The sequence below is a fragment of the Garra rufa genome, chromosome 11, assembly GCF_049309525.1.
Source record: "Garra rufa chromosome 11, GarRuf1.0, whole genome shotgun sequence".
In the NCBI taxonomy this organism is placed as follows: domain Eukaryota; kingdom Metazoa; phylum Chordata; class Actinopteri; order Cypriniformes; family Cyprinidae; genus Garra; species Garra rufa.
In genome coordinates this window covers 41,952,138-41,978,498 of record NC_133371.1, presented here as the reverse complement: position 1 = coordinate 41,978,498, position 26,361 = coordinate 41,952,138, and the positions used below count along the sequence as shown (strand labels likewise).

Below are 26,361 nucleotides of genomic sequence, written 5' to 3'. Positions count from 1 at the left end.
TATATAGAATTTTTTTTAGCTCACTAGTCCAGAGGAATGCATTTTTTTAATGTTATTTTTAAAACTTATATTTTATATATTTTAAACATTTTATAGAGATTTTTATTCTATTAAATCTGTCAGTAACACATGCAGACCATATTTCATCACCAAAAAATAACAAGTTATATTTTTATGAAGAATATTTTAGAGTTATTAAGATTATTTATGTTTATCAAAACAATTTTTTTAACAGTTGAGCATTTTTTATCTTTTTTTTTTTCTTTGTTTATTTATTTATTTTTAAATAATGAAAATCATTTAAATGTATATTTCTATTTAAATAGTTCATAATATTTTTAAATATTTAACATTTATCTTTTATTATATTTTTTTTTTGGGGGGGGGGGGGCTACAGATTTTCACTTATGAATATTTTATTTAAACAGTTCAAAATATTTTAAAATATTATTATTATTTATCTCATATTATTATAGAATTGTATTTATTTATTTATTTTATTGTGTATATATTTGATTTATTGTGCAAATACAATATTATAAATATAGTTTTCTATTTTAAATACATTTTCTATATTGTTTTTCTTTTTTTATTGTTTATTTTGGGGGACCTACACATTTTCACTATAATATTTTATAAGCTAGTTGTTCTCTATTAAATTCTGTTGTTTTGTGTGTCTGTAGGTTTTTATATTTTATATATATTTGAAGAATACTAAGTTTATTTAGGTATATTAAAAACACAAGTTTTAACAGTTGAGCATTTTCCACTATGTTTAAAAAAAATATTTAAATATCCACAAAATTGTGTCTATATTTATTTCAATGGATCATAATATTTTAAAATGTTTATATTATATTATTATAGAAATGTATATATAAATATATATTTTGATAAACTAGCTGGTCTCTCAATATATTTTCTCTATTCATAAGCAAGCAATTCTCTATTAAACTCTATTTTTTTTTGTGTGTCTATAGGTTCGGGCGGCACCTCCTCCTCCAAAGCAGCACGCGCGCAGACAAGTAGAGAAAACCGAAGAGGTGGAGATCACGCTGGTGTAGAGCGCCGCCCTAATGGACTAAGAACAAACCCCACCTGACCTCTAACCCCTCCCACTGCTCACGGAAGGGGCGGGGCGTGCGTTAACCCGCCCAATGAGCATCCTCAGATCCCAAGGGGGCGGAGAACAGCATCTCAAAGGCATCCCTTTTCATAAAATACAAACACCTCTTTTGGCGTCACAGACTGTTTGGTGCCTTAAACCGCTTTCATGCCAAACTCTAATCCTTGTATTCGTAATTAAGTTAGCGTAACTCGTTTCAAATTTGTTCATCCACTCAAAGCCAGTTCATTTCGGAAAATTAAGGTCGATGTGTTGGTGTGCATCTAAAAATGCTGAAAGAACTCAAGTTTCAAAGAGGAGAAGAGCCACACATGCAATACTAGGAATTATGGGATGATACGGGATTGGAAAAAGGGGTCAGCCACGAATAGTCCATTTACCATTTACGTAAGGTATTTCACATGTAATAGCACAGTACATTACTGTCGTCATAGGAATGTTATATTCATCGCAGATCATAACGGAGAAAGGGCACTGTACATAAAAGGCTACAAGGAAAAAGAGCGGAAGAGGAGAAGGTGTTAACGAAAGTGAGAAAGAGAGCAAGGCTGGTTACTTAGCTCTTTTTTTCTCATCCGTTTAGCTTCTTTCTGTCTTGTGTTGATATGAAAAAAAAGTACTAACTACATAGCTATATCCTTTTCCTCGACTTTTCATTATGAAGACCAGTGTTTGTATGTATTACTAATATTTAGTCCTCAGAAACGGCGAATATTCTGCGTCTGTTCGGGCAGAACGTAATCATGGAAATATACCTATCAATATACAAGTTATCAGTTAAAGTGCTTTTCCAGCCTAACGCATTTCTCATTGTCACGTAGAGGACTGAACGGACGTGCCGCGTTTCTTTTATGGCAGTATTTAGGATGAATGTGATGGGAAAGATTCCCTCCGACAAGCACAGAAAAGGTGGAGATTTTTCTTATTGTTTGAATTATTGCCGACGAACGCAAACCTATTATCGTGTCCTAAGTGCATTTCCTCCCTCAACGGGGCAGCTATTTTTTTGTTTTTTTTGCAGTTAGACATTTCATCATTTTTGTTCATTTCCACAGTATTTTCATGCATCTAATTCTGACATTTCAGTGCTTTGACACCCTTAATTTTATCTTTTGTTTTAACATCCATGTATGCCAGCTGCCTCTTTTGGATGATGAAGCTGCCCAGCGTCGTGTTTTTCATCTCGTGAGAGTGATCGATTGTAGTTTTCCCATAAGGTTTGAAAAAGAAGAGAGTTATTATGTTGATTCCATAATATAGTCAGTGGAAAGATTTTAAAAAACAACAAAAAAAAGTCCATTTTGTGAAATGGTACCATAGTTCTGTTAAGCAAGAACAGGGTCATTAGGAAAAGGACGTTTGTCGTTAGCCTTTTTTTAATCGGAGCGGAAGATGTTTAAGTATCTTCCCTTTGTTTCTATTTTCCTCTGTCACAACCTATTTTCTTGTTGATCTCGTTGAGATCTTTTGAATGTTATCAAACTTGTTTTGAAGTTTATGGTTAAGAGGTTCAAGCCCATTGTGTCAAAAACTGTTCTCGCCTACGAAACGAACGCAAAATTTTGATATTTTCATTCGCATTTTTTTAAATGGCGCTCCCGGTTTTCTCGGCCAGTTTCAACCCTTTGGAGCTTCTTCAATAGCGTTAGCTGCATATTCTAGTTGTTTTTATTTCTAAAGTGATTTTATTTGCATTTATTACAATTTGAAGGTGATTCCGAGCTGCTAGACAAAAAAAAAAAAAAAATAACAGATGGAATAACAACAATTGACTGTTGCTGCAGTGACAATATCAGAGAACAGGTGAAAAATATTCTTTCTGCATATTATTAGCTGTAAAATTATTTGTATTTATTGTGTACAAATGTTAAATAAAAAATTGGGGAAAGTGCTTCTGTTTCTTTGTCTCTGTTTTTTTTATGGCCAAATGTGAACGAATAAATTGCCCCAAAATGTTTATTCTTTACCAAAATAAGAGGGATCATACAAAATGCATGTTATTATTACTATTACAGAAGGTTCAAACGCTCACTAATGCTCCAGAAGGAAACACGATGCATTAAGAGCCGGAGGGTGAAAACTTTTGGAATTTGAAGATCAGTGTAAATTTAACTTATTTTGTCTTCTGGAAAACATGTATCTTCTACAGCTTCTGAAGGGCAGTAATAACTGAAAAATATATAAAATTTAGGTAAAATGACAAAAATGTACACATCTTCATTCTGTTAAAAAGTTTTCACCCCCCAACTTTAATGCATTGTTTTTCCTTCTGGAGCATCAGTGAGTGTTTGACCCTTCTGTAATAGTTGCATATGAGTCTCTCAGTTGTCCTCAGTGTGAAAAGATGGATCTCAAAATCACACAGTAATTGTTGGAAAGGGTTCAAATACACAAAAATGCTGGAAAAACTGAATTTGTGGGATCTGAAGGATTTTTCTGAAAAACAGCAGGCAGTTTAGCTTCAGGACAAACAAGGGACTCATGAACAACTATCACTTAACAATAAAACACAGCTGTGGATCATTCAGGTAACAACGCAGTAGTAAGAATCAAGTGTATGTAAACTTTTGAACAGGGTCATTTTTATAAATTCAACTATTATTTTCTCTTGTGATCTGTATGTAAAATATTTTTTTCTTTTATGTTAAATATCTTATTCAGGTCAGTACTAAATAAAAAATAACATGCATTTTGTATTCAATTAATTTTTGCAGATTCTGCAAGGCTTTAGAACGTGTAAACTGTAAATGTAATTTAAATGTTTTTAAAATGAATCAAATTTTCTACTGCTTCCTGACAGATGCTTTGTGCATTTAGATTGTTTTGAATGTTTATAAACTGATTTAAAATCTACAGTGTGTTTTTGTTGGATGATAACCGACTGTTTTATCAAATGCTGCTTGTCAGTCAGTTTTTAAAAGAGTGGGCGGTTCTCCCAGAGTTCCATGTAAATAACAGAGACATGTTTCCTGCTGGGAAATGAGATACGAGGCTAAACATGCAGTCGCCATCCTCGCCTCCATTCTTTCTCCAAAAAGGGTAACGAGTGTGGATTTTTCACATATTTCTACAAGAATAAAACATTTCAGCATGTAAATTTTATGCGGCCACATGGAATGAATAAGAATCTTTTACTCTAAAGGAAATTAGATGGCTTGTGTTAAAGTTTATTTGTGCTCCAATCCAGAAGGTACGTATCACAGTTTATTTTAGTCAATTCTGAAATGTTTATATTGCTACAAATAAATATGAACATGAATGTATGTTTTAATGGTTGCAGGAACTCATATACTTTTTTTTAAGGGGAGACACTGCAGGCAAAAACAGTTTTTTTCGTGCACCTGTCAAGTTTGAGATTTTGGGCTTTTTGGTTTTTCATAAAGTGTTTTTTCAGACTAGTAGAAAGAAAACATCCAAAAGACACTGTTAAGTGTTTCTTTTATAGCACTTTATCTATTTCTGTTAATAGATTTCAATTACAATACATATTTTTTAAGGTTGTTTTCTCAAAATGAGTTTTTTTCTCCTACACTGAGCCATAAATCTCCACTTCAGTAGCATTTACACACACCAAACTTTACAGTTTTATTCCTGTCTATATCCTGAAGGTTTTTACAGAGGGATTTGTTCATATATCATTTGCTTGATTTTATTCATTTTGTATACAAAAAAATATATTGCTTTGTGCCATTTCTAAGTATTTTCTAAATTATGGCGTGACAAAATGAGATACCCAAAATTCCCTCTGTAAAAACATTTGACTCTAATATATCAAAAAATATTAAACAAGAATTTTGAAACTGACTTCATCCAGTGTTCAGATTTCTACTAGAAATGAATGCAAATGAGCACATATTTAATTAAATAGTGCCTCATTTGCATATTAAAACCTAACATTTTAGAAAACTTGTAATACAAAAAATATTTGCAATTATCAATGTAATCAATCAACTGAGTAAGTAAGGTGATAACTATTAGTTAATTGTTTTACCCTATTCACCTGCAGTGTCTCGCATTAAAACTAACTTTCTTTTTTCACAGAACTCTTCTAAGCATCACATGGATGATTAAATTAATTTTTTTTTTTAGTTAAACTTCTTTTTAATCAGCCCAAAGCCTAATTTTATTCATCAAGAACTAAGTTTTCAGGTTGCATAATAAGGTAGTATTATTAATAATAAAAGTTTAGAACTTTTTTCACCTTTGGAATAATATCCACTGATAAATTGTTCACTGTAAAACCAGAAAAAGTGCATTAAGTAAGTAAAGAGGGTCATATTTGATTCCGTATTAACCGTTAGGATCTGGGCTGGTAAAATCACAACTGAAATGTGGACTGTGTTGCAGAATCTGTGGTTGAGAGGAGGTTACTAAGGCAGAGAGTTTTCCCCAGACTGAGGGAATACTGCAGATGCACATACGGAGTTGAGTTCAGAGTGAGCAAACATTCTTCATTCTCTTTTCACATCTTCTGTCAATATCTAAAGCGTTTGATCAGCTTGTAAACAATCTAATTCTGAAGAACATTACAGTTGTGTTGCATCCAGCTGACGATAACTAATGATTTTCCCCACAAGCAATTGTGTTTTAATCTATAAACATGAATAAATAATAATTATGTCTTTCACTGGAAGGTTGAGCATTTAACAGGCCCTCCTACTGTCTTGTTATCTAAACATCATGCATTTTTAATTGTGCAAATGACAAAAGACTGACTGGGTTAGTATTGAACTATTCTTGTTAACCATTTCTGTACTGCTTTGGAAAAGCATGTCAATAGAAAGTTTACAGCGAATAAAACACTGGTTGTTTTGACTAACAGAAGTCTTTAAATAATTTGCATCATCCCTCTACAAGATCTAACAATAAGTAAACAAAGATTGACTGTGGATCCAATCTGTCTGCAGGTTATTGACCCGAATGAAGAAGTTGATCCCAAAAACTGGACTGCACAGAAGGAACGACTGCAGATACTGGAGGATTGCAGGAGAAATTCTCTGGGACCTTTCTTTGTGGTAATTTGTAGTTCAGTACAGTATCATTTAAACTTAGGATGTTTACAGTTAAGGTCAAAAGTTTACATACACCTTTCAGAATCTGGAAAATGGGACTCATATGCAACTATTACAGAAGGTTCAAACACTTACTGATGCTCTAAACATGATGCATTAAGAGCCGGGGTGTGTAAACTTTTCGAGGGTCAGGGTAAATTTAACTTCTTTTGTCTTCTGGGAAACAAGACAAGTAAGTATCTTAAGAAGGGCAGCACTGAATGAAAAAAAAAAATGATGCTATTTAGGCAAAATAAGAAAAATGTACACATCTTTATTCTGTTCAAATGTTTTCACCCCTGGTTCTTAATGCATCGTTTTTCCTTCTGGAGCATCAGTGAGCATTTGAACCTTCTGTAATAGTTGCATATGAGTCCCTCGGTTGTCCTCAGTGTGAAAAGATGGATCTCAAAATCATAAAGTCATTGTTGGAAAGGGTTCAAATACGAAAAAATGCTTAAAACCCAGAGAAGGAGAAGAACCAGGATTTTTCTGAAGAACAGCAGGCAGTTTAACTGTTCGGGACAAACAAGGGAATTGGATGAACAACTATCGCTAAAAAAAAAAAAAAAAAAAAAGAAAAACAGCCGTGGATCATTCAAGTAACAGCACAACATTAAGAATTAAGTGTAAACTTTTAAACTTTTGAGTCATTCTTATAAATTGAACTATTATTTTCTCTGGTGGACAATATGTAAATGTCTTTTATGTGAAATATCTTATTCAGGTCAGTATTAAAAAAAATAACATGCATTTTGTATGATCTCTCTTATTTTAGTAAAATAATTAACATTTTGCAGATTCTCTCTCTGGAAAAAAACATACAAAATGAACTTAGGTTATTTTTCTGTCTCTTGTCTCAGGGGTTGGTTGGTGAACAGTATGGAGATGCATGTTTACCTGAGCAGATAGAAGCTTCTGAGTTCCAGTCTGTTCTCCAGGTATGTCAGAGGATGGGCCTTAGGACTGACATTCTGGAGAGATGCTACCAGAGAGATGAAAACGCCATTCCTCCCTCATTCTATATGCTTGATCCGTCAGGACATTATAAACACCCTGGTGTCCAGGCAAGTACCATGTTGTGCATTATTACTGCACAGAACTAGATAATTTAGCTAAAGTCCTTCATCTTTTATAATTAGCAAGAGAATCCAAATGAAGAGAACTGGTGTGAGATACTTCCAGAGTTAAGGAGAATCTTTCCTAATGTTGTGAACCAGTGTGTCCAGGAAGGGATTATGACACACGAAAAAGCTCAGAAATATTTCCAATCAGGTAAGTCAATGTCTGTCTAATTGCATGAATTTGCAACATAATTTAAATAAAAACTGTCTTATTTATGTTTTTCACACCAGCTTTTGAAAATGACATCCGCTATGCATATGAAAACTATTCCAGTGAAGATATTGCAAGATGTCTTTGCTACGTTCATAAAATACATATCCCAATGAAAGCAATTGGATTGCCTCCAGAGAAACAAGCCCAGTTGCACCAGCTGACCCAGCTTCGAGACCACTTCCTGCCAAGCGTGGTTGCGTTCCACAGAGCCCTGGTGTACACCACCACCACGAAGTGCAATTGTTTGCAAGGTTACACACCTGAGATGAGGCTCAACTTTGCTGTTGGTTTGAGTGAGCAACTACATTCAGATCTCAAGAGACTCATTGACAATGCTGTCTCAAATAAAAGGGCTGGTACTGTCGACGAATTTGGCCAGAAAGATCTGTGCCGCATCTTCTCTTCTCTTTACAGAATTGAACGAGCGGAAGCCGAACATGTCAAGTCATACCTAGAGGGGAAAAACACTAAATTTCCCTTCATACTCAATGGTAGACCATGCTCAGGCAAAACCGTGCTTCTGGCTCACTGCGCAAGTCAGGTATCCTTTAGAAGTATGCAATGCAATGCAATGTTTGGGGTTGAGTGCTTTTAGTAACATATCCTGTGACATTAATGTGGTATTTTGCATTTGCAGGCAGCCGAATGGTTGAAGAACCTGGATCCCGAGATTATTGTGTACTTCATAGATGTCAACGACTCCCTGAGACAGCTTCTCAAAGACATTTGTAAAAGAGTTGATTCCAGTAGTACCTGTATCAACGACATCTATCAGCTAAAAGAAAACTTTAAGAGACTCCTGACCTCAAGATCACCATCCAAGAATCCTTTGGTGCTCATCATAGATGGTCTTGACCAACTGCCAAAGACTGATGGACAACTCGACTTGACATTACTGCCTAAATTGTTAGCTCCAAATGTAAAGCTTCTCATTTCCATCAACGTAAACAGGCCTGCTCTTCTCGCTACTCTGAAGATGTATTACCCAGATTCAACGGTGTTCTGTGAGTTGCAAGAAGTAGAGAGTAAAAGCTGCAGCCAGCTACTGACAACACTTCTTCAAGAGTCCAACAGAAAGATCACCTCAGGCCAACAAATGTATGTGAACCAGGCGTTTAAGAAATGCTCTGTCCCACTATATGTGGAACTCCTTCTTAGACAGGCAATCCATTGGAACTCAGAGTTTGAGATTACGGAGAACTCTTTGGTCCAAGAGCTTCATAACAACATTATTCTGATGTTTGATCATCTGGAGAAGAAGCATGGGAATATTGTGGTTTCCAAAGCTTTAAGCTATCTTACCTTGGCCAGGTTTGGCTTGACTACAGCTGAGCTGACTGATGTTCTTTCTTGTGATGATGAAGTTCTTGCATGTTTCCTTCCACCAGGTGATACCATACCACTTACAGTGAGGGTTCCTGAAGTTTTTGTGGAAAGTCTTCTTTTAGACCTAAAGGGGTTTCTAGTGCTGAGGAACATTTTAGGCACACAAACTCTTTTCTGGGTCAGCAGACACTTCCCTTTGGTCATATGCAAAAGGTACCTGTACTCAGAGGAAACAAGTCAGAAGATACATCATGTGCTGTCAGACTATTTCAGTGGCTCTTGGGCAAATGGCACAGCAAAGCCATTGATCATCGATGAAGGCTCTTCAGATGTCCCACAGAGTATTAACATTGACAGAGAAGTTCCAAGTCAACCTTGGATCTTTTCTCCTCCTTTCTCTACCACCAAGAGCCCACCAGCAAGACCACATCCCAATTTGAGGAAACTCCACATACTCTCTTTCCATTTGTTGAAAAGTGGAAGAATTGAGGAACTTGGCAACCAAATGATGTCTCAAGAATACCTCCAGGCAATGCTGCAAGCAGAACTTGCTGATGAACTTTTTCTGTGGCTTGAGAGGACATCGCAGTTGGTCTTTCCCAGGAAGCTTCAGCTCCTCCACATCATCTTGAGATCTTCAGCTTGTCTACTGAGGAACAACCCTGCCGATCTGCCAATAGTACTCCAAGCCAAACTCCTTCCTTTCCTGAGTGTTTTTCCTACATTGGATATGTGTGTCAATCTGCCAAATATGCCAAAAAATGGAGTGCATACAGTGTTGCCTCCAGTTCCTGCAGTACCTTATACCCAGTGTACACTGCAAGAGTCGACAACTTCCCAGATCACACAGTCAGCTGGATCTTCCTGTGGCACTGTGGTGGTTGTACTGGAGAATGGAACTGCTTGGGTTTGCAACGGAGGTGTATTTGAAGGGATCAAACTAACCCAGTCCTCTAATCTGCAGTTCACAAGTGTCATTAGCTCTGGAACCATATTCCTTCTAAGCACCCATTGTGGTAAACTTTTCTTGTGGGATGCAGATCACACACAGCCACAAGAATTTCAAACCCAAAAGAGGGAGAACACCATTCTTGAGGGTGCCTTGCTGTGTGATGACAAACTATTTGTATGGTGGACAGGACAAAATATTGTTAATGTATTTGTTGACAGGGAGGAACAGACCGAACTGCACTGCACTTATGAGATAACCTGTGTGAGATGTTCTGAGGAAGGTGATGTAATTTACTGTGGACAGATTGAAAGTTCTGTGACCATATTTGACTGGTCCAATGGCCAGCTTCTAGCCACCTTTACTTGTCCAAAGGATATGCCACTTATTGATATGATCCTTTCTGGGGGTGATGGGATGATTACATGTGTAGATCAAGCAGGAAACTTGTTTGCTTGGAATCGTGAGATTATAACAGAACCAGTTCTGATTTGTGAGAACCATTGCACAACCTTGGGGAAGGTGTTAAATATAGACTACAAAGGGGACAGCATTCTCCTAATATGTAAGAAGCAACAAATGCAACTCATTGACATTTATCAAACTGATGTACTTGACCAATTCAGTCCCCCAAGAGGCAAAACATTTAAGCAAGCCATAATGGATCAAAAATCATGCTTCATCCTTGCTTTACTGAGCAATTGCCCATTTATGCTAGTCTGGAATCGTGCATCTGGACAGTGTGTTTTGAGTCTGGACACTGCAAACTGTCAAGCTTTTAAACTTCATAAATGTGGGACCACTTACCTAGCGGCAGTAACAGATGTAAGTGTTCTTATTTGGGACATGGATCTCATTACATATTCAGCACTGGCACCAAAATCTGTAAAGAGGGTGGAGATGCTTGCTGTGGGATCTTATGGAGAAAGCTGTTACTCTTCAGATGGCTCAGAACTTATTTGGAAGTGGGGGGTATTGAGTTGCAAAGTAGAAGGCTGCTTCCTTCACCAAGGTACTGTGGAGTCTATGTCCATCTCTGGAGATGGCAACTACCTTGCGAGTATTGCAAGTGGAGACATATACATTTGGGAAACCAACAGTGGGAAGAATATTTACAGAATCTCTGGTAGCCAAGCTTACAAGGTTCTAATAACACCCAAGGGTAACTCTGGAGTTGCCCTGTCAGAGACGGGTCTATCAAGGGTGTGGAAGTTGGAAAGTGGACATGGGATTTGCAGCATTCACCATCATCTCCGAAATGCTACCATTTCCCCCGAAAGCACCTTCCTTTTAGGACTTCACAATGGCGATCTCTTGGCTGTTAGCCTCTGGTCTGGTAATGTAAGCAAATGCTTCTCATGCTCGGACCGCTCAGATGTCGTTGCTTTCCAATCTCTGCTTGACCATCCAGATTTTATGATTGTTTCTTCAGCCTCCGGTGCTGTGTACTCCTGGAGATTAACAGAGGATACTATTTGTCATCAATTCCAGCTGCCAGACTCTTCCTTGTGCCAGCCTGAGATCTTCAGACTGTCGTCAGATGGAGGGTATGCCATCCTTTCAATATTTGAATCCACTATAAACATCTTAGACTTCGCCAACAGCAAACTGTGCTCTTTGAGAACCGAAGGACCTGTTCCACAACCATATCCGACTGTAGGTGTTTCTGGTCAATATATGGTCTATATATGTTTCTCCTCTATGGTGTGCCAAAATAAATCCTGTGATCTCCACCAGAAGCCGATGCTGGTAGCCATACGTTTGACAGATGGGGAGACCGTTGGCAGGTTCTATTTGTGCAAGAACCCATCTACTCTAACTGTTTCTGAGGACTTTTTTGTGTATGTGGGGTTTCAGGATGGCTCTGTTGGGGTTTACACTGTTAATGACACTAAGAAAAGTAAAACCAGCTGGAAGGAGGATGCTCCAAGCCCAACACATTTGTGTCCACTGGATGATCAATTGATTTGGTCGCCTCTGGTAAAACCTAACCTTACTTGGGTTGAATTGCCCTTGCAATTGTATTAAATAGTTCCAGTTTGCATTTGTACAGCGTTCCAAAATTCCAAAACTGCATTGTTGATATGTGATATACATACGTTTTATGATATAAAAAAAATGTAAATATGTTCCTTTTTTCTCGTATACCTCATTTACTAGTTTTTATTTATTTATTTTTGTATTGTTGACTTGCATAGCCACATAGCATCATTTTGTTAACTCGTGTATCACTTTATTTTACAGTTACTGTTTTGTGTGTACATACTATGCGTTTATTAAAACAATTAAATGAGTGGATAATAACTACAATTAGTACTTACCCTGAACATACCCCTAAACCTAACCTTTAACCTACAGTTGAAGTCAAAAGTTTACAAACACCTTGAAGAATCTGCAAAATGTTAATTATTTTACCAAATAAGAGGGATCATACAAAATGCATGTTATTTTTTTTTATTTAGTACTGACCTTAATAAGATATGAATTTAACATAAAATATGTTTACATAGTCCACAAAAGAAAATAATAGTTGAATTAATAAAAATGACCCTGTTCAAAAGTTTACATACACTCAAGTCTTAATACTGTGTTGTTGCATGAATGATCCACAGCATTTTCTTTTTTTTTTTTTGGTGGTTGTTCATGAGTCCCTTGTTTGTCCTGAACAGTTAAACTGCATGCTGTTCTTCAGAAAGTCCTTCAGGTCCCACAGATTCTTTGGTTTTTCAGCCTTTTTCTGCGTTTGAACTCACATACAAGAAGGTTCAAACACTCACTGGTGCGCCAGAAGGAAAAACCATGCATCAAGAGATGGGGGTACAAAACTTTTGAACAGAATGAACATGTGTTTTTCTTATTTTGCTTAGATATCATATTTTTTCATTTAGTACTTAGTAATACTAGTAGTATTTCTTTTAATAAATTCAAGTATTATTTTCTTTTGTGGACTATATGTAAACATATTTTATGTGAAATATCTTATTCAGGTCAGTACTAAATAAAAAATAACATGCATTTTGTATGATCCCTCTTATTTTGGTAAAATAATTAACATTTTGCAGATTCTGCAAGGTGTATGTAAACTTTTGACTTCAACTGTATGTAGTTACCTTACAATACACATAGGCTACTGTAAAATAAAGTGTAAATTGAGTTTGTATTAAAGCTAGAAAGCAGCTATAGGCTATATAAATAGCAGGTGTTTTTTAGAGAACATAGTAATATTCCAACTTTCAAAAGAAAAATAAATAAATTCCTAAATAAAAAAGGTGGTCACGTTTGTTTTTTGTTTGTTTGTTTGTTTGTTTACTGTCTGTTTGTAATTTGATGTGCTTTTAATGTAGTTTAGAGTTACTTAGCCCGAAAAATAATGAAGAAAAGTATCTCATTGTATTGATCTTACCTTAATAACTTGATAAACACACATTTATCCTGTTAAACATTTCTTTGACGGACGGCAATGCTAATATCGTATTCTGTATTAAAGTTCTACAATATAAACACTAAATAAAACGACATAACCACGTGTGACGTTAGAACTACAATTCCCATCACCACAAACAGCCATACGGAAGTGATTTGTTACCATAAACGCACTTCCGCTACGCTGCCAATTCCTTTCCTGTCTGCGGCCTCCGGCAAGATGGCGGTGCAAATCTCGAAGAAGAGAAAGGTTGGTACGATTTTCGCTTCAAATTTGTCTAATTAAAGTGCAGGAGTGCAAAATAATTGCGGCACCTGATTACTATGGTGCTTAACTATATTATTAGATGTTAAGATGAAGATTTAATAAGGATGTTGAGGTGGATTGAGCTGGATGCTGTCGGCGCTGAAACTGACATGAAACATGGCAGATGAGCGCAGCGCTGAATTCGGTGTGCTTTCCTGTTTGAGCGGTTCAAATGTGTTTAATACGATAGAGAAGTTACTTTTAAGCGCTGTATATGTTTCCGGAAGCTGGCGTTAGTATGACGACTAGATATTGACTTTATTTTCAGGTATGGCGTTAGTAGAGTTGAATATAAGCAGTTGTACACACATCTGAAATATTTCTAGTGTTAAACAATCAGCATACTGTCAGTTGTGTCTTTTTTATTTGATTGACATTTGTCATGCCATTCAACACATACTGCAAGATTTGTCATTTTATTTCTGCATCAGCATACCTTAATAATTTTAACGTTTCTCCCTCAGTTTGTGTCAGATGGCATCTTCAAAGCCGAGCTGAATGAGTTTCTCACCAGAGAGCTGGCTGAGGATGGATACTCCGGTGTGGAGGTCCGTGTCACACCAACAAGAACAGAAATCATCATCCTAGCCACCAGGTATGCACTGTTAACACTTATTTGAGACAATTTCCATGACATTAAAAAGCGTTAACTCAAGCATAATGTGTTATAACCTCATCTGTTTGACTTTTCAGGACCCAGAATGTCCTGGGAGAGAAAGGCCGCCGCATTCGTGAACTGACTGCCGTCGTTCAGAAACGATTTGGCTTCCCTGAAGGCAGTGTTGAGGTAAGATTAATGCTTAAAGGAGTAGTTCACTTCCAGAACCAAAATGTATAGATAATTTACTTACCCCCTTGTCATTCAAGATGCTCATGTCTTTCCTTAGTTGTAAAGAAGTTGTTTTTTTTTTAAAGGAAAACATTTCAGGAATGTTCTCCATATAGTGGTGCCCTTGAGTTTAAACTTCCAAAATACAGCTTCAAAGGGCTCTAAATGATCCCAGCTGAGGAAGAAGGATCTTATCTAGTGATAAGTTTGGATATTATCAAATAAAATGTACAGTTTATATACTTTTTAACCTCAAATGCTTGTCTTGTCTAGCACTGTGCATGAGTACTCTGTGTGCTCTGGATCCATACAGTTAGGGTATGTCGAAAAAAAATCCCATGTAATTTTCTCCAACTTCAAAATCTTCCTAAATTGCTTCAGAAGTACTGATAGTGTTTACAAAGCGAACGTGCAAACAAGGTCTTTACAAAAAAAAAAAAAAGGGTAAAATGGCGATGTAGGACAAATTTGAAGTTGGAGAAAAGGAGATGGAAGTTTTTCGACATACCCTAACTGTCTTGAACGGAAAAAAACAGTTCCAACAGAGCTAGACAAGACGAGCATTTGAGGTTAAAAAGTATATTTTTTCTTTTTTAGAAAACCGATCGTTTCCTTCATTCCATCAAGCCCTTTGAAGCTACATTGCATACAAGTGCATTTTGGAAGTTTAAACTCACTATAGATTATTTAAAAAAAAAAAAAAATGTCTGAAAAGTTTCTCAAACATAATTTCTTTACGACTGGAGATTGACATTAAAGGAGTTCCAGAACGAAAATGTACAGATTATGTACTCACCCCCTTGTCATCCAAACTGTTCATGTCTTTCTTTCTTCAGTCGTAAAGAAATTTGTTTTTTGAGGAAAACATTTCAGGAATTTTCTCCTTACAGTGGACTTCTATGGTGCCCACGAGTTTGAACTTCCAAAATGCAGTTTCAAGGGGCTCTAAACAATCCCAGCCAAAGAAGGATCTTATCAAGCGAAACGGTTATTTTCTAAAAAGAAAAAAAAGGTGTCATTTATATACTTTTTAACTTCAAATGCTTGTCTTGTCTAGCTCTGAGTGTACTCTGTGCAGTCCGGTGCAATACAGTTAGGTTATGTCGAAAAACTCCCATCTCATTGTCTCCAACTTCAAAATTGTTCTGCATTGCTGCAGAAGTACCAACCCAGTGTTTACAAAGTGAACGTGCAAAGATGATCAAATCTTTACAAAAAAGGTAAAACGGCAGTGTTGGAGGTGAAAATGAGATGGGAGTTTTTCGACAGACCCTAACTGTATTGAACTGGAATACACTATGGAATACAAGATGAGCATTTGAAGTTTAAAAAGTATATAAATTGTAAACGTTTTTAGAAAATAACAGATCGTTTCGCTAGATAAGACCCTTCTTCCTCGGCTGGGATCGTTTAGAGCCCTTTGAAACTGCATTTTGAAAGTTGAAACTCGTGGGCACCATAGAAGTCCACTATATGGAGAAAAATCCTGAAATGTTTTCCTCCAAAAAGAAAAATAGACGTGAACGTCTTGGATGACAAGGGGGTGAATAAATTATTTGTAACTTTTTGTTCAGGAAGTGAACTATTCTTTTAATACATTTGTAAATGTGTCCAAAGCTAGTGATTGCGTGTTCTAAAGTCTTGTGTTGTTTCATCATAGCTGTACGCTGAGAAGGTCGCCACCCGGGGTCTCTGCGCCATCGCTCAGGCTGAGTCTCTGCGCTACAAGCTGCTCGGAGGACTGGCTGTCCGTAGGTGAGCCCTCGCTTTTTAAGCATGCATTAGGCCACACACTTGGTTCAAATTCCCTTCGGTGATGATACGATGACGAGTCGGAACGGGGCCGGTTCTGTCTTTGAGGATTCTGGGTCAGGCTCATGTTCTGTGCGTCTGGCTTCAGGTCCTCAAAGCAGTGAGTCCTGTTTGCTTGAAGACATTGAGGCATTTGTCTGAGAAGGATGGCTGGAAAGCAATAAATGCGTTTTATTTGGAGTTAAGATTTAGATTTTTCTATTCGTTTTCTTGTGTGTTTATCGTATGCTTTGTTTGTTGCTCTCAGGGCCTGCTATGGTGTTCTGCGCTTCATCATGGAGAGCGGGGCCAAGGGTTGTGAGGTGGTTGTCTCTGGTAAACTGAGAGGCCAGAGAGCCAAATCCATGAAGTTCGTGGATGGCCTGATGATCCACAGCGGAGACCCCGTTAACTACTACGTCGACACCGCTGTCCGCCACGTACTGCTCCGACAGGGTGAGTAAAAGTCACAGAGGAAGTTTAAATGGACTTATGATTCTCTGGAAGTCATTTGTGTCTTTTATGCCAAAAATCATTAGGATATTAAGTAAAGATCATGTTCTGTGATAATATCTGGTAAATTTCCTATCATAAATCTATCAAAACTTAATTTTTATTTAGTAATAGGCGTTGCTAAGAACTTCATTTAGACAACTTTAAAAAGAATTCTCAATATTTAGATTTTTTTGCACCCTCAGATTTTCAAATAGTTGACCAAATATCCTGTCCTAACTAACCATACATCAATGAAAGGCTTGTTTATTTAGCAATTTCGAAAAATTGACTCTTATGAATGTTTTTGTGGTCCAGGGTCACATTTTATCACAGGGTCTGTGTAAATGTTTAGAGAAAAAGTGTGAAAAATGAATAAAATGAATTTAAAATATTCAGTACTATATGTAGGAAAAATGTAGATTCAAACTAAGTTTTTTTTATTATTATTATTTATTTATAATTTGAGACAATGTTCATAAACACTATGAACGTGTCAGCTTTAGTGAATTGTTGCATTTTAATAGAGGAAAATGTTTAGAGAAACTAAAAAATAAATTGAAAAATAGATTTAAATGAGTGTATAGTAGTAGAATACGGAGTAGAATAAAATGCAAGTTAAACTAAATTTGTGTCAGAAATATTTCAGATATTCTGAAGTTTGTGAAATATTGAGTGAAGTGTTGCATTAGTGTGCAAGGGGATCTGTGGAAAATTAACGAAACTTTAAAAAATGGATATCTAAAAAGGTAAATTAATTTTAAAAACGTGACTTAATGGAAACTAAATTTTTCAATTTTTCAAAATATTTTCGAAAATTGTGAGTACTATGGATTTTCATTTCTCAAATCTTGAGCAAAGTGTGTTCGTGTAAAAGGTAAACAAAATGTATTTTTTATAATTAGAAAAATTTAATATAGAATCTTATATAAACTTGTTTAAAATTTAACCTCAGGAGCGTATAAATCTTTCCTTCAATGAAGATATAGTAAACCAGAATTGGATTGTTTAAGAAGAGTCTTGGTCAGTTTCTGGTTCTTCAGAGCAATGTGACTGTTTAGAGGCGTTAGTCTGAGAAGGTTTTCAGTGCATGCTTTCAAACATGGTAAAGCTCAAATTGGATGGTATTATACTGTTTTCTGATCACTTCCAGTCAATATTTTGTTATCCTTGTGATTCTCTTAGCTGATCTCTACATTCCCTTCAGTGATGATACGATGACGAGTCGGATTGAGGCGCATCTCTGAGGATTCTAGGTCAGGCTCACGTTCTGTGCGTCTGACTTCAGTTCCTCAGAGAACATGTGTTCTCTTATCTTGAAGATTTAGAGGCATTTGTCTGAGAAGGGGTTTTTATGTTTCTCACTGAGTAGTTCTCATCTTGTCTAGTTTTGTAACGCATCCTTGTGATTCTGTCTTCATAAAGGTGTGCTTGGAATCAAGGTGAAAATCATGCTTCCCTGGGATCCCAGCGGCAAGATCGGCCCCAAGAAGCCCCTGCCTGACCACGTCAGCATCGTGGAGCCCAAAGAAGAGGTCCTGCCCACCACCCCAGTGTCCGAACAGAAGGGGGCCAAGCCCGAGGTCCCAGTCATGCCACAGGGAGGAGCCCCAGTGCCCACCGCATAAAGGGGTAAGAGCCAAAAACCTCAAACTGACCTTCGCGTTCCCTTCAGTGACGATACGATGACGAGTCGGATCGAGGCCGTGCTCTGAGGATTCTGGGTCAGCCTCACGTTCTGTGCGTCTGACTTGAGGTCCTCAGAGATCATGTGTTTTCTTAGTTTGAAGATGTTGAGGCATTTGTCTGAGAAGGGTTTTTCCTTGCTGAGTAGTTCTTTGTTGTTTTTTTTTTTTTTTTTTTTTTTTTTTCTATTCTAACAAGATTTTTTTTTTTTTTTTGTCTCTTCTAGGTTGACTTATCAGTGATGGAAGGCCTACACTTTTCTGTATAAAAAAATAAAAGAATAAATGGGGAAATGTTGTCTGTTTTCATTCATTTCAAATGAGCAATGTTTTAAATGCTTATTTTAGTAGCTTTTAACACATTGAGTTTAATCTACTTGATGTTATTTAAATAGAGCTGTGACCAGCAGAATGCAGCTTGTAAATCATGTTAACAGCAGAAGCTTTATGACTGCGTCATTTGTCATTAACTGCTAAATACAAATTATTTTACTTTGAGTTTATACAGCAGAGTGATTAGTCGTAATGAAATTGCAACATAATAAACTTTTTGCAATTATGGTATTTTCTGGATAAGAATAAGATTACACACTACCAGTTAATTTTTGAAGATTTTAATTTGAAATTAAGTTCCTTCTGCATTTATTTGATCCAAAGTACAGCAAAAAGGTAACATTTTGAAATATTTTTGCTATTTAAAATGTTCTATTTGTATATTTTTTTAAATGTAATTTATTCCTGTGATTTCGAAGCTGAATTTTTAGCATTGTTACTCCAGTCACATGATGCTTCAGAAATCGTTCTAATATTCTGATTTGCTGCTCAAAAAAGCTTTTTTCCCAGTTTCTTTGATAGAAAGAAACTTCAGAAGAACTGAACTGAAATAGAAATCTTCTGTAACCATATAAATGCCTATCACTTTTAATCAACTTAAAGCATTGGCAAGATTGGCCCCAAGAAGCCCCTGCCTGACCACGTCAGCATCGTGGAGCCCAAAGAAGAGGTCCTGCCCACCACCCCAGTGTCCGAACAGAAGGGGGCCAAGCCCGAGGTCCCAGTCATGCCACAGGGAGGAGCCCCAGTGCCCACCGCATAAAGGGGTAAGAGCCAAAAACCTCAAACTGACCTTCGCGTTCCCTTCAGTGACGATACGATGACGAGTCGGATCGAGGCCGGGCTCTGAGGATTCTGGGTCAGGCTCACGTTCTGTGCGTCTGACTTGAGGTCCTCAGAGATCATGTGTTCTCTTAGATTGAAGATGTTGAGGCATTTGTCTGAGAAGGGTTTTTTCTTGCTGAGTAGTTCTTGTTTGTTGGGTTTTTTTTTTTTTATTCTAACAAGATTTTTTTTTTTTTTTTGTCTCTTCTAGGTTGACTGATCAGTGATGGAAGGCCTACACTTTTCTGTATAAAAATTAAAGAATAAATGGGGAAATGTTGTCTGCTCATCTGAAATGAATGAAAACGGTGTTTTAAGTCATTATTTTAGTAGCTTAATCTACCTAAAGATGTTATTTAAACAGCTGTGACCAGCAGAATGCAGCTTGTAAGTCAACTGCTAAAAACAATTACTCTGATTTTACTTGAAGTTTATAAATCAGTGATTAATCATAATGAAATTGAAACTAATAATACATTGAGTGATTTTATTTGATTCCGATATTTAAAGGAGTAATGACTTTGGAATGATGGAATTTTCTAGATAAGAATTATAAGATTATACACCACCAGTTAAAAGTTTTTGAACAGTAAGGTTTTTGTTTAATCCTTTTTATCTTTTTATGAAGTCTCCTGCATTTATCCAAAGTTCAGCAAAAACGGTAACATTTTAAAAATATTTTTACTATTTAAAATAACTTTTCTATTTGGCTATTTTAAGTGTAATTTATTCCTGTGGTTTCAAAGCTGAAAGTTTAGCATCATTACTCCATTCACATGATACTTCAGAAAACGTTTTAATCTGATTTGCTGCTCAAAAAAAACTTTTTTCCAGGTTTCTTTGATTGAATATAAAGTTCAGAAGACCAGCACTGATCTGAAATAGAAATCTTCTGTTATACTATACATTATACTATACCTTTCAAAAGCTTGGAGTTTTGGAGTCAATTTTATTTTTTGGGAAAGATCCCATAGAAACTTATACTTTAGCAGGGGCACTTTTAATTGATCAAAAGGGATGATAAAGACATTTATAATCACTTTTGATCAATTAAAAGCATCCTTGATCAAGTATAAGTTTCTATAGTATCTTTCCCAAAAAATAAAATTAACTCCAAGCTTTTGAATGGTATAGTAGAATGTTACAGAAGATTATTTCAGATAAATGCTGATCTTTCTATTCATTAAAGAATCCTGAAAAAAATGTACTCGACTGTTTTAAATATTGGTAATGTTTTTTTGAAGAGCAAATCAGCATATTAGAATGATTTCTGAAGGATCATGTGACACTGAAGCCTGGAAATGTAGTTTTGATCACAGGAATGCATTACATTTTAAAATATATTCAAATGAAATAAAAGTTACTTTTAAATTGTAAAAAATATATATATATATTAATGTTTTTGCTGTACTTTGGGTCAAATAAGTGCAGGTTTGGTGAGCAGAAGAGACTTACCCAACTGGTTGTGTGTATATATATATATATATATATATATATATATATTACATATTTTAGAGCTTGGCATATGTAGGACAATGTAGATTGGTAAAATGTATTTTAAAAAAAAACTAAAATCTTGGTTATTAGTTTATTTTAATTATTTTTCTTTTAATTTTAATTGAGGTCAGCTTTGAACTCATTGAAATACCTTGTTGAGAACCACTCTAGAGGTCATCTCCTGATAGCACACATACATCATGGAGACTATTTGACGTCTGCATTTACGTATACAAGACGTATTTTATTTTATTTTTTTGTGTGTGTCTGCAATACCTCTTTTGGACGTTTCCTATCAGATGTCAAATAAGAGACGTATTTAAGATGTTTATGATTTAGAAAATGTATGTATAACTGACATCTGGAAGATGTTTGTACTCAGCAGATGCTTTCCAGATCAAGAGCTCTTTAACAGCAATCTTGCAGACGTGCGTGTGCTGTCTGGATCAGCTGCGTTTAGTTCTTATCCTGAAATAAACTTACCTGAGAGTACCATACTTGTATACCATGATATTTACATTGTACAACAATTGTACATGCCCAAAACAAACACTTTAAACCATTTTTTGAAATGTTGAGTTTAACTACTTTAGAACCACTTTCAGTGTTTTAACCAATAGTTACTTAAGCTAGAAGAGAAAGCAAATGCCGTGCTCCCTTTCCTGGATGTGTGTGTATGTCATGGGTGGATCTTATAAAGTTTCACACACACACACACACACACACACACACACACACACACACACACACCTGATTTACAGCCTGAGCTGCTGCTGCTGCTACCTGCATGAAGAACAGAAGTTTTACCTGAAGATCATGAGTTTACCGGACTATAAATCACCTGGAAAACAGTCCTCAGCACCTGTGCAGTCGGTAAGACTTTATATATAAACAGAATGAAACATTTAAATTCGAAAATGGAATGTCACATTGTAACGTTTTCATCGGTAATGTTCTATTACATGTAACAGCTGTTCTTTCGAATGTTCGTCGAATAGCTCGAGGTGTCATTTTGTAACATTAATTTAAATTTCGCCTCGTTATAACAATGTCTTTATCACATGCTGTTTTTCACACACCGCCTGTAAAGCAAATAAACGCGAGTGAGTTTAAACATCTTGTGCAAGTACTTAGTAGCCTACACGATACTTAGTCTAGTAGCAAGAAACTATACTTCCCATTCCCAATAGTATTGTATGCTTAAGGCGGAAGCTTGTAAAAGATTAAACAATGACATTATTTCCAACAAGAACTTATCCTACATTCGTCAACTTAAAAGTTTCTAAAGCTTTTTTTTTTTTTGAAAGAACTCAAAAATGTATGGTCTTAATTTTTTTATAAACACAAACACTATTATGATATTGATATTGACATATTGACTACCATACATGTGTATTCATAGCATGTAGAATTAAATACATACTTATATTGTACTTCATATATGTTATTATATATAATTATAATAAATTAGAAAAAAAGGAGGCAAAAATCTCAATTTTTATGAATTGAGATTTTTTAATTTGTCAATCTAACACTTTACAATAAGGTTCATTAGTTAACTACATTAGTTAACGTGAACTAAGAATGAACAATACTTCTACAGCATTTATTAATCTCAGTTAATGTTAATTTCAGCATTTGCTAATGCATTATTAAAATGACAAGTTGTGTTTGTTAAAATTAGTTAATGCACTGTGAATTAACATGAACAAACAATGAACAACTGTATTTTCATTCACTAACATTAACAAAGATATTGTAATAAATGTATTGTCCGTTGTTTGTTCATGTTAGTTAATACATTAATTAATGTTACCAAATGACACCTTATTTTAAAATGTTACCTCAATCTCAAATGCTCATCAAGTCTGGATTTATTTTATCCAAAGTTCAGCAAAAACGGTACAATTTTTAAATATATTTATTATTTAAAATATTTTAAATAATGTTTTCTATTTCAGTGTATTTTAAAATGTCATTTATTCCTGTGATCAAAGCTACATTTTCAGCATCATTACTCCAGGCCATAGTGTCACATGATCCTTCAGAAATTATTCTAATATGCTGATTTGCTGTTCAAGAAACCATTATTAATATTATTATTATCAATATTTATCAACCATTCAAAAGTCAGTATATACATTTTTTAAGAAATTATAGAAATTAATACTTTTATTTATCTAAGATGCTTTAATTTTATTTAATCAAAAGTGATGATAAAGACTTGATAAAGAAATTACAAAAGATTTGTATTTCAGATAAATTTTTTCTGAACTTTTTATTATAAGAAACCTGAAAAATTCTACTCAGCTGTTTTCAACATCATAATTATAATAATTGTCTTTTTGAGCAGCAAATCAGAATATTAGAATGATTTCTAAAGGATCATGTGACTGGATTAATGATTCATTGTTCTTTATGTCATTGCACCTTAGAGAGGTTAGATAGTCTGTTACGTCAAAATCTCTCAGGCTTTCAAAATGAACTATTCATATTAACTGTAAAATGTCTATCAAAGCAATATGTCCTTCTTAAATGCCTTTTTCCCCTCTCCAAAGAAATCCCAACTTACAAAAGATTTCTGTTTCAGATAAACACTGTTTTTCTGAACTTTATATATTCATCAAAGAAACCTGAAAAAATTCTACTCAGCTGTTTTCAACATCATCATCATAATAATAATTGTCTTTTTGAAGCAGAAATTTCTGAAGGATCATGTGACTGGAGTAATGATGCTAAAAATTCAGCTTCAAAATCACAGGAATAAATTACATTTTAAAATATATTCAAACAGAAAACAGTTATTTGAAATGGTAAAAATATTTCAAAATTTTACTGTTTTGTATTTTGGTGAGCAGAAGAGACTTCTTTAAAACAACATTAAAATCTTACTGTTCAAAAACTTTTAACTTGTAGTATATATATATATATATTTATATGTGTCCTATTTTATAATTATTACTTATTTAGAGATTTATTGAATTATGTTTATTTTGTTGACACAACACAACTTGCTTTAATTCACCTTGGACTTAACTGTTCTTTAGATCATTGCACCTTAGAGAGGTTAGACAGTCTGTTATCTCTCAGGCTTTCAAAATAAACTGTAAAATGTCTATTAAAGCAATGTGTCCATAAATGCTTGTTTTCCCTCTCCACAGAAATCCCAAGTTGTCCAGCTGAACATTGGAGGTCATGTCTTCAGCACAACTCTGGGAACCATCCGCAAATTCCCAAACTCCACACTGGGAGACCTGTTTAACGGTTCAACCAAACGAATGGACTCTGAAGGCCGTCACTTCATAGACCGCGATGGGACACATTTCAGATACATCCTTGAATACCTCAGAACGGAGAAAATTCCTACCGAACACCTGCAGGAGGTGCATAAGGAGGCGCTTTACTACGACATCAAACCTCTGGTCAAAGCCATCGAGGACACGCCGCAGTTCTTCGGAGAAACGGTCGGGAGACAGCAGTTCTTGGCCCGTGTGCCGAATTACCGTGAAAACCTGGAGGTGATTGTGCGGGTGGCCAGAGCCGAGGCCATCGCCTCACGCTACTCCAACATAATCGTGTGTGTTGTGAGGACAGAAGATGATTTAACCCGATACAACGATGTTATTGACAGTCTTGGCACCCCAAGAGAGTCTGTAGTGAGCTTTGGTCCGTGGAAAGCTCCTGCATCGGTGGAAGATCTGTTGGATTGTGTTAAAATGGACATAGAGGCCAAAGGATATAAAGTAAATATTAAACCACACAGCATAGACAAAGGGTTTCTCTTTAGGAGCTACGACTTCTTCCATAAATTGATTTTCACTTGGTGGTGAAGAATTTAAGGCCCAACCACGTGAACTGGAAATAGAGATTTAAAAAGTGAAGGAATGTTTTATATATTAGCCTATATAATCAGCTTATGTTCCTATAGCAGACCTATCTACGTATATGACAGATGTCAGACATGTGTAATGGTGTTCTTATCTGTCAGTATCTGTTAAAGCCTTGTTTAATATTGACTTTAGTTTTACAATCCTGGCATTTGGCTTAAAATATCTGCATGAAGGTTTAAAAATAACATTCTAGTTTATAACTTTGGATTGCAACAGAATATTATTTTGACTAAGTTGTGTGTACAAAAATGCAGTTGAAATAGTGTATGTAAATGCATAGTTTTGATTGCAGCCTTTAATTTCTTTTTGCATTTAATCACCAACACTTTAAAACAGATTTAGGTCTTAAGGGATGTTTTTGGCTTGTTAATTAGTCCATTATCTGAGAATTGCAACATTTTATGCATTTTTTAATGCATGCAGCTTTCAACATTTATGCATTTATCCAAAGTGACTATGCATTTTATCATGCATTCCTAATGCATTATGTAACAATGTGAAAACATGTCTGCTTCTTTTACCAACATTATTATCTCCTGCCATGTGTAATTAATATGTCTTGTTTTAACTTTGTACAGCATGTGTTTATTATATACATTTTTTACAGACGAATCCTTTCCTTGTGCAGATCATTAAAGGTGCAAAATAATATGAATATGAAAGAGCACGTACCACTTCTAGCAGAATCTTATTACTTCATATATGTGACCCTGGACCACAAAACCAGTCTTAAGTAGCATTTGTAGCAATAGCCAAAAATACATTGTATAGATCAAAATGATGAATTTGACTTTTATGCCAAAAATCATTAGGAGAAGAAGGAGAGATCATGTTCCATGAAGATATTTCGTAAATTTACTACTGTAAATATAAAATTTTTGATAAGTAATATGCATTGCTAAGAACTTAATTTGGACAATTTTAAAGGCAATTTTCTTAATATTTAGATCACCCTCATATTCTAGATTTTTTAAATAGTTGTATTTCGGCCAAATACTGCCCTATCCTAACAAACCATATATTAATGGAAAGCTTATTTATTCAGCTTTCATGTTTCATGTTCATGTATAAATCTCAATTTCAAAAAATTGACTCTTATGACTGGTTTTGTGTTTTTTTTTTAAGTTTATACTTTGTATACCAAAGCTCTTGTTCTAGTTTAAAATGTTTTAAAGTCAAAAAATAAATGTAAATACAAATGTGTTGCATTATTTTCTGTTGCAATGTTATTTTAGCTTCTTATATGTTATGTTATATGTTATACTTCTTTGTATTGTTATCTCATTAAAATCAGAAGAGACATTAAAATGTATTATGTATAAGGCATTGAATGCATATGTTGAAGTCAAAATGTGCAGAATCGGCAAAATGTTAATTATTTTAGCAAAATAAGAGAGATCATTAAAAAAAAGCATGTTATTTTTAATGTAGTACTGACTTGAATAAAATATTTCACATAAAAGACGTTTACATATAGTCCACAAGAAAAAATAATAGTT

The 26,361-nt window shown here is 35.3% G+C and overlaps 4 protein-coding genes and 4 non-coding genes across 9 annotated transcripts in view; all 8 read left to right on the top strand.

Annotated features, from left to right (window-relative positions):
• LOC141345229 (F-BAR and double SH3 domains protein 2) overlaps positions 1–3,017 on the top strand; it is a 140,105-nt gene extending 137,088 nt beyond the window's left edge. For both annotated transcript variants that reach the window (XM_073850117.1, XM_073850116.1), the window contains one exon: positions 981–3,017. In XM_073850117.1, the coding sequence (XP_073706218.1) occupies positions 981–1,064 (84 nt within the window). In that variant the 3' untranslated portion in view covers positions 1,065–3,017. The remainder of the gene's footprint in view (positions 1–980) is intronic.
• Positions 3,018–7,400: 4,383 nt separating this feature from the next.
• LOC141345167 (NACHT and WD repeat domain-containing protein 2) lies at positions 7,401–12,112 on the top strand. The gene is made up of 3 exons (XM_073850035.1): positions 7,401–7,452; positions 7,533–8,056; positions 8,153–12,112. Exons 1-3 carry the CDS (start codon positions 7,416–7,418, stop codon positions 11,816–11,818), a joined length of 4,227 nt encoding a protein of 1,408 aa, XP_073706136.1. The 5' UTR covers positions 7,401–7,415; the 3' UTR covers positions 11,819–12,112.
• Positions 12,113–13,385: 1,273 nt separating this feature from the next.
• On the top strand, positions 13,386–18,611 carry rps3 (ribosomal protein S3). The gene is made up of 7 exons (XM_073850288.1): positions 13,386–13,463; positions 13,985–14,115; positions 14,214–14,307; positions 16,010–16,104; positions 16,409–16,596; positions 18,058–18,264; positions 18,545–18,611. Exons 1-6 carry the CDS (start codon positions 13,434–13,436, stop codon positions 18,258–18,260), a joined length of 741 nt encoding a protein of 246 aa, XP_073706389.1. The 5' UTR covers positions 13,386–13,433; the 3' UTR covers positions 18,261–18,264; positions 18,545–18,611.
• LOC141346236 (small nucleolar RNA SNORD15) lies at positions 16,158–16,307 on the top strand. The gene has a single exon (XR_012357169.1). It is a non-coding gene; the product is annotated as a small nucleolar RNA SNORD15 (small nucleolar RNA).
• On the top strand, positions 17,834–17,979 carry LOC141346235 (small nucleolar RNA SNORD15). The gene has a single exon (XR_012357168.1). It is a non-coding gene; the product is annotated as a small nucleolar RNA SNORD15 (small nucleolar RNA).
• LOC141346237 (small nucleolar RNA SNORD15) lies at positions 18,302–18,447 on the top strand. Its single transcript, XR_012357170.1, has one exon. It is a non-coding gene; the product is annotated as a small nucleolar RNA SNORD15 (small nucleolar RNA).
• An 843-nt stretch (positions 18,612–19,454) lies between the features above and the next one.
• Positions 19,455–19,600, top strand: LOC141346238 (small nucleolar RNA SNORD15). Its single transcript, XR_012357171.1, has one exon. It is a non-coding gene; the product is annotated as a small nucleolar RNA SNORD15 (small nucleolar RNA).
• A 2,128-nt stretch (positions 19,601–21,728) lies between these two features.
• Positions 21,729–26,085, top strand: kctd14 (potassium channel tetramerization domain containing 14). The gene is made up of 2 exons (XM_073850988.1): positions 21,729–21,845; positions 24,134–26,085. The coding sequence occupies exons 1-2, from the start codon at positions 21,789–21,791 to the stop codon at positions 24,800–24,802; spliced, it is 726 nt and encodes a 241-aa protein (XP_073707089.1). The 5' UTR covers positions 21,729–21,788; the 3' UTR covers positions 24,803–26,085.
• The last annotated feature ends 276 nt before the right edge of the window (positions 26,086–26,361 follow it).

Bases quoted from the DNA above. Each gene is read 5' to 3' on its own strand.
- LOC141345167 (XM_073850035.1), top strand. From the start codon at position 7,416: ATGACACACGAAAAAGCTCAGAAATATTTCCAATCAG. The intron at 7,453-7,532 runs GTAAGTCAATGT...TTTTCACACCAG, and splicing joins TCAGAAATATTTCCAATCAG to CTTTTGAAAATGACATCCGC. The intron at 8,057-8,152 runs GTATCCTTTAGA...TTGCATTTGCAG, and splicing joins TGGCTCACTGCGCAAGTCAG to GCAGCCGAATGGTTGAAGAA.
- rps3 (XM_073850288.1), top strand. From the start codon at position 13,434: ATGGCGGTGCAAATCTCGAAGAAGAGAAAG. The intron at 13,464-13,984 runs GTTGGTACGATT...TTTCTCCCTCAG, and splicing joins AAATCTCGAAGAAGAGAAAG to TTTGTGTCAGATGGCATCTT. The intron at 16,105-16,408 runs GTGAGCCCTCGC...TGTTGCTCTCAG, and splicing joins GGAGGACTGGCTGTCCGTAG to GGCCTGCTATGGTGTTCTGC.
- kctd14 (XM_073850988.1), top strand. From the start codon at position 21,789: ATGAGTTTACCGGACTATAAATCACCTGGAAAACAGTCCTCAGCACCT. The intron at 21,846-24,133 runs GTAAGACTTTAT...CCCTCTCCACAG, and splicing joins CCTCAGCACCTGTGCAGTCG to AAATCCCAAGTTGTCCAGCT.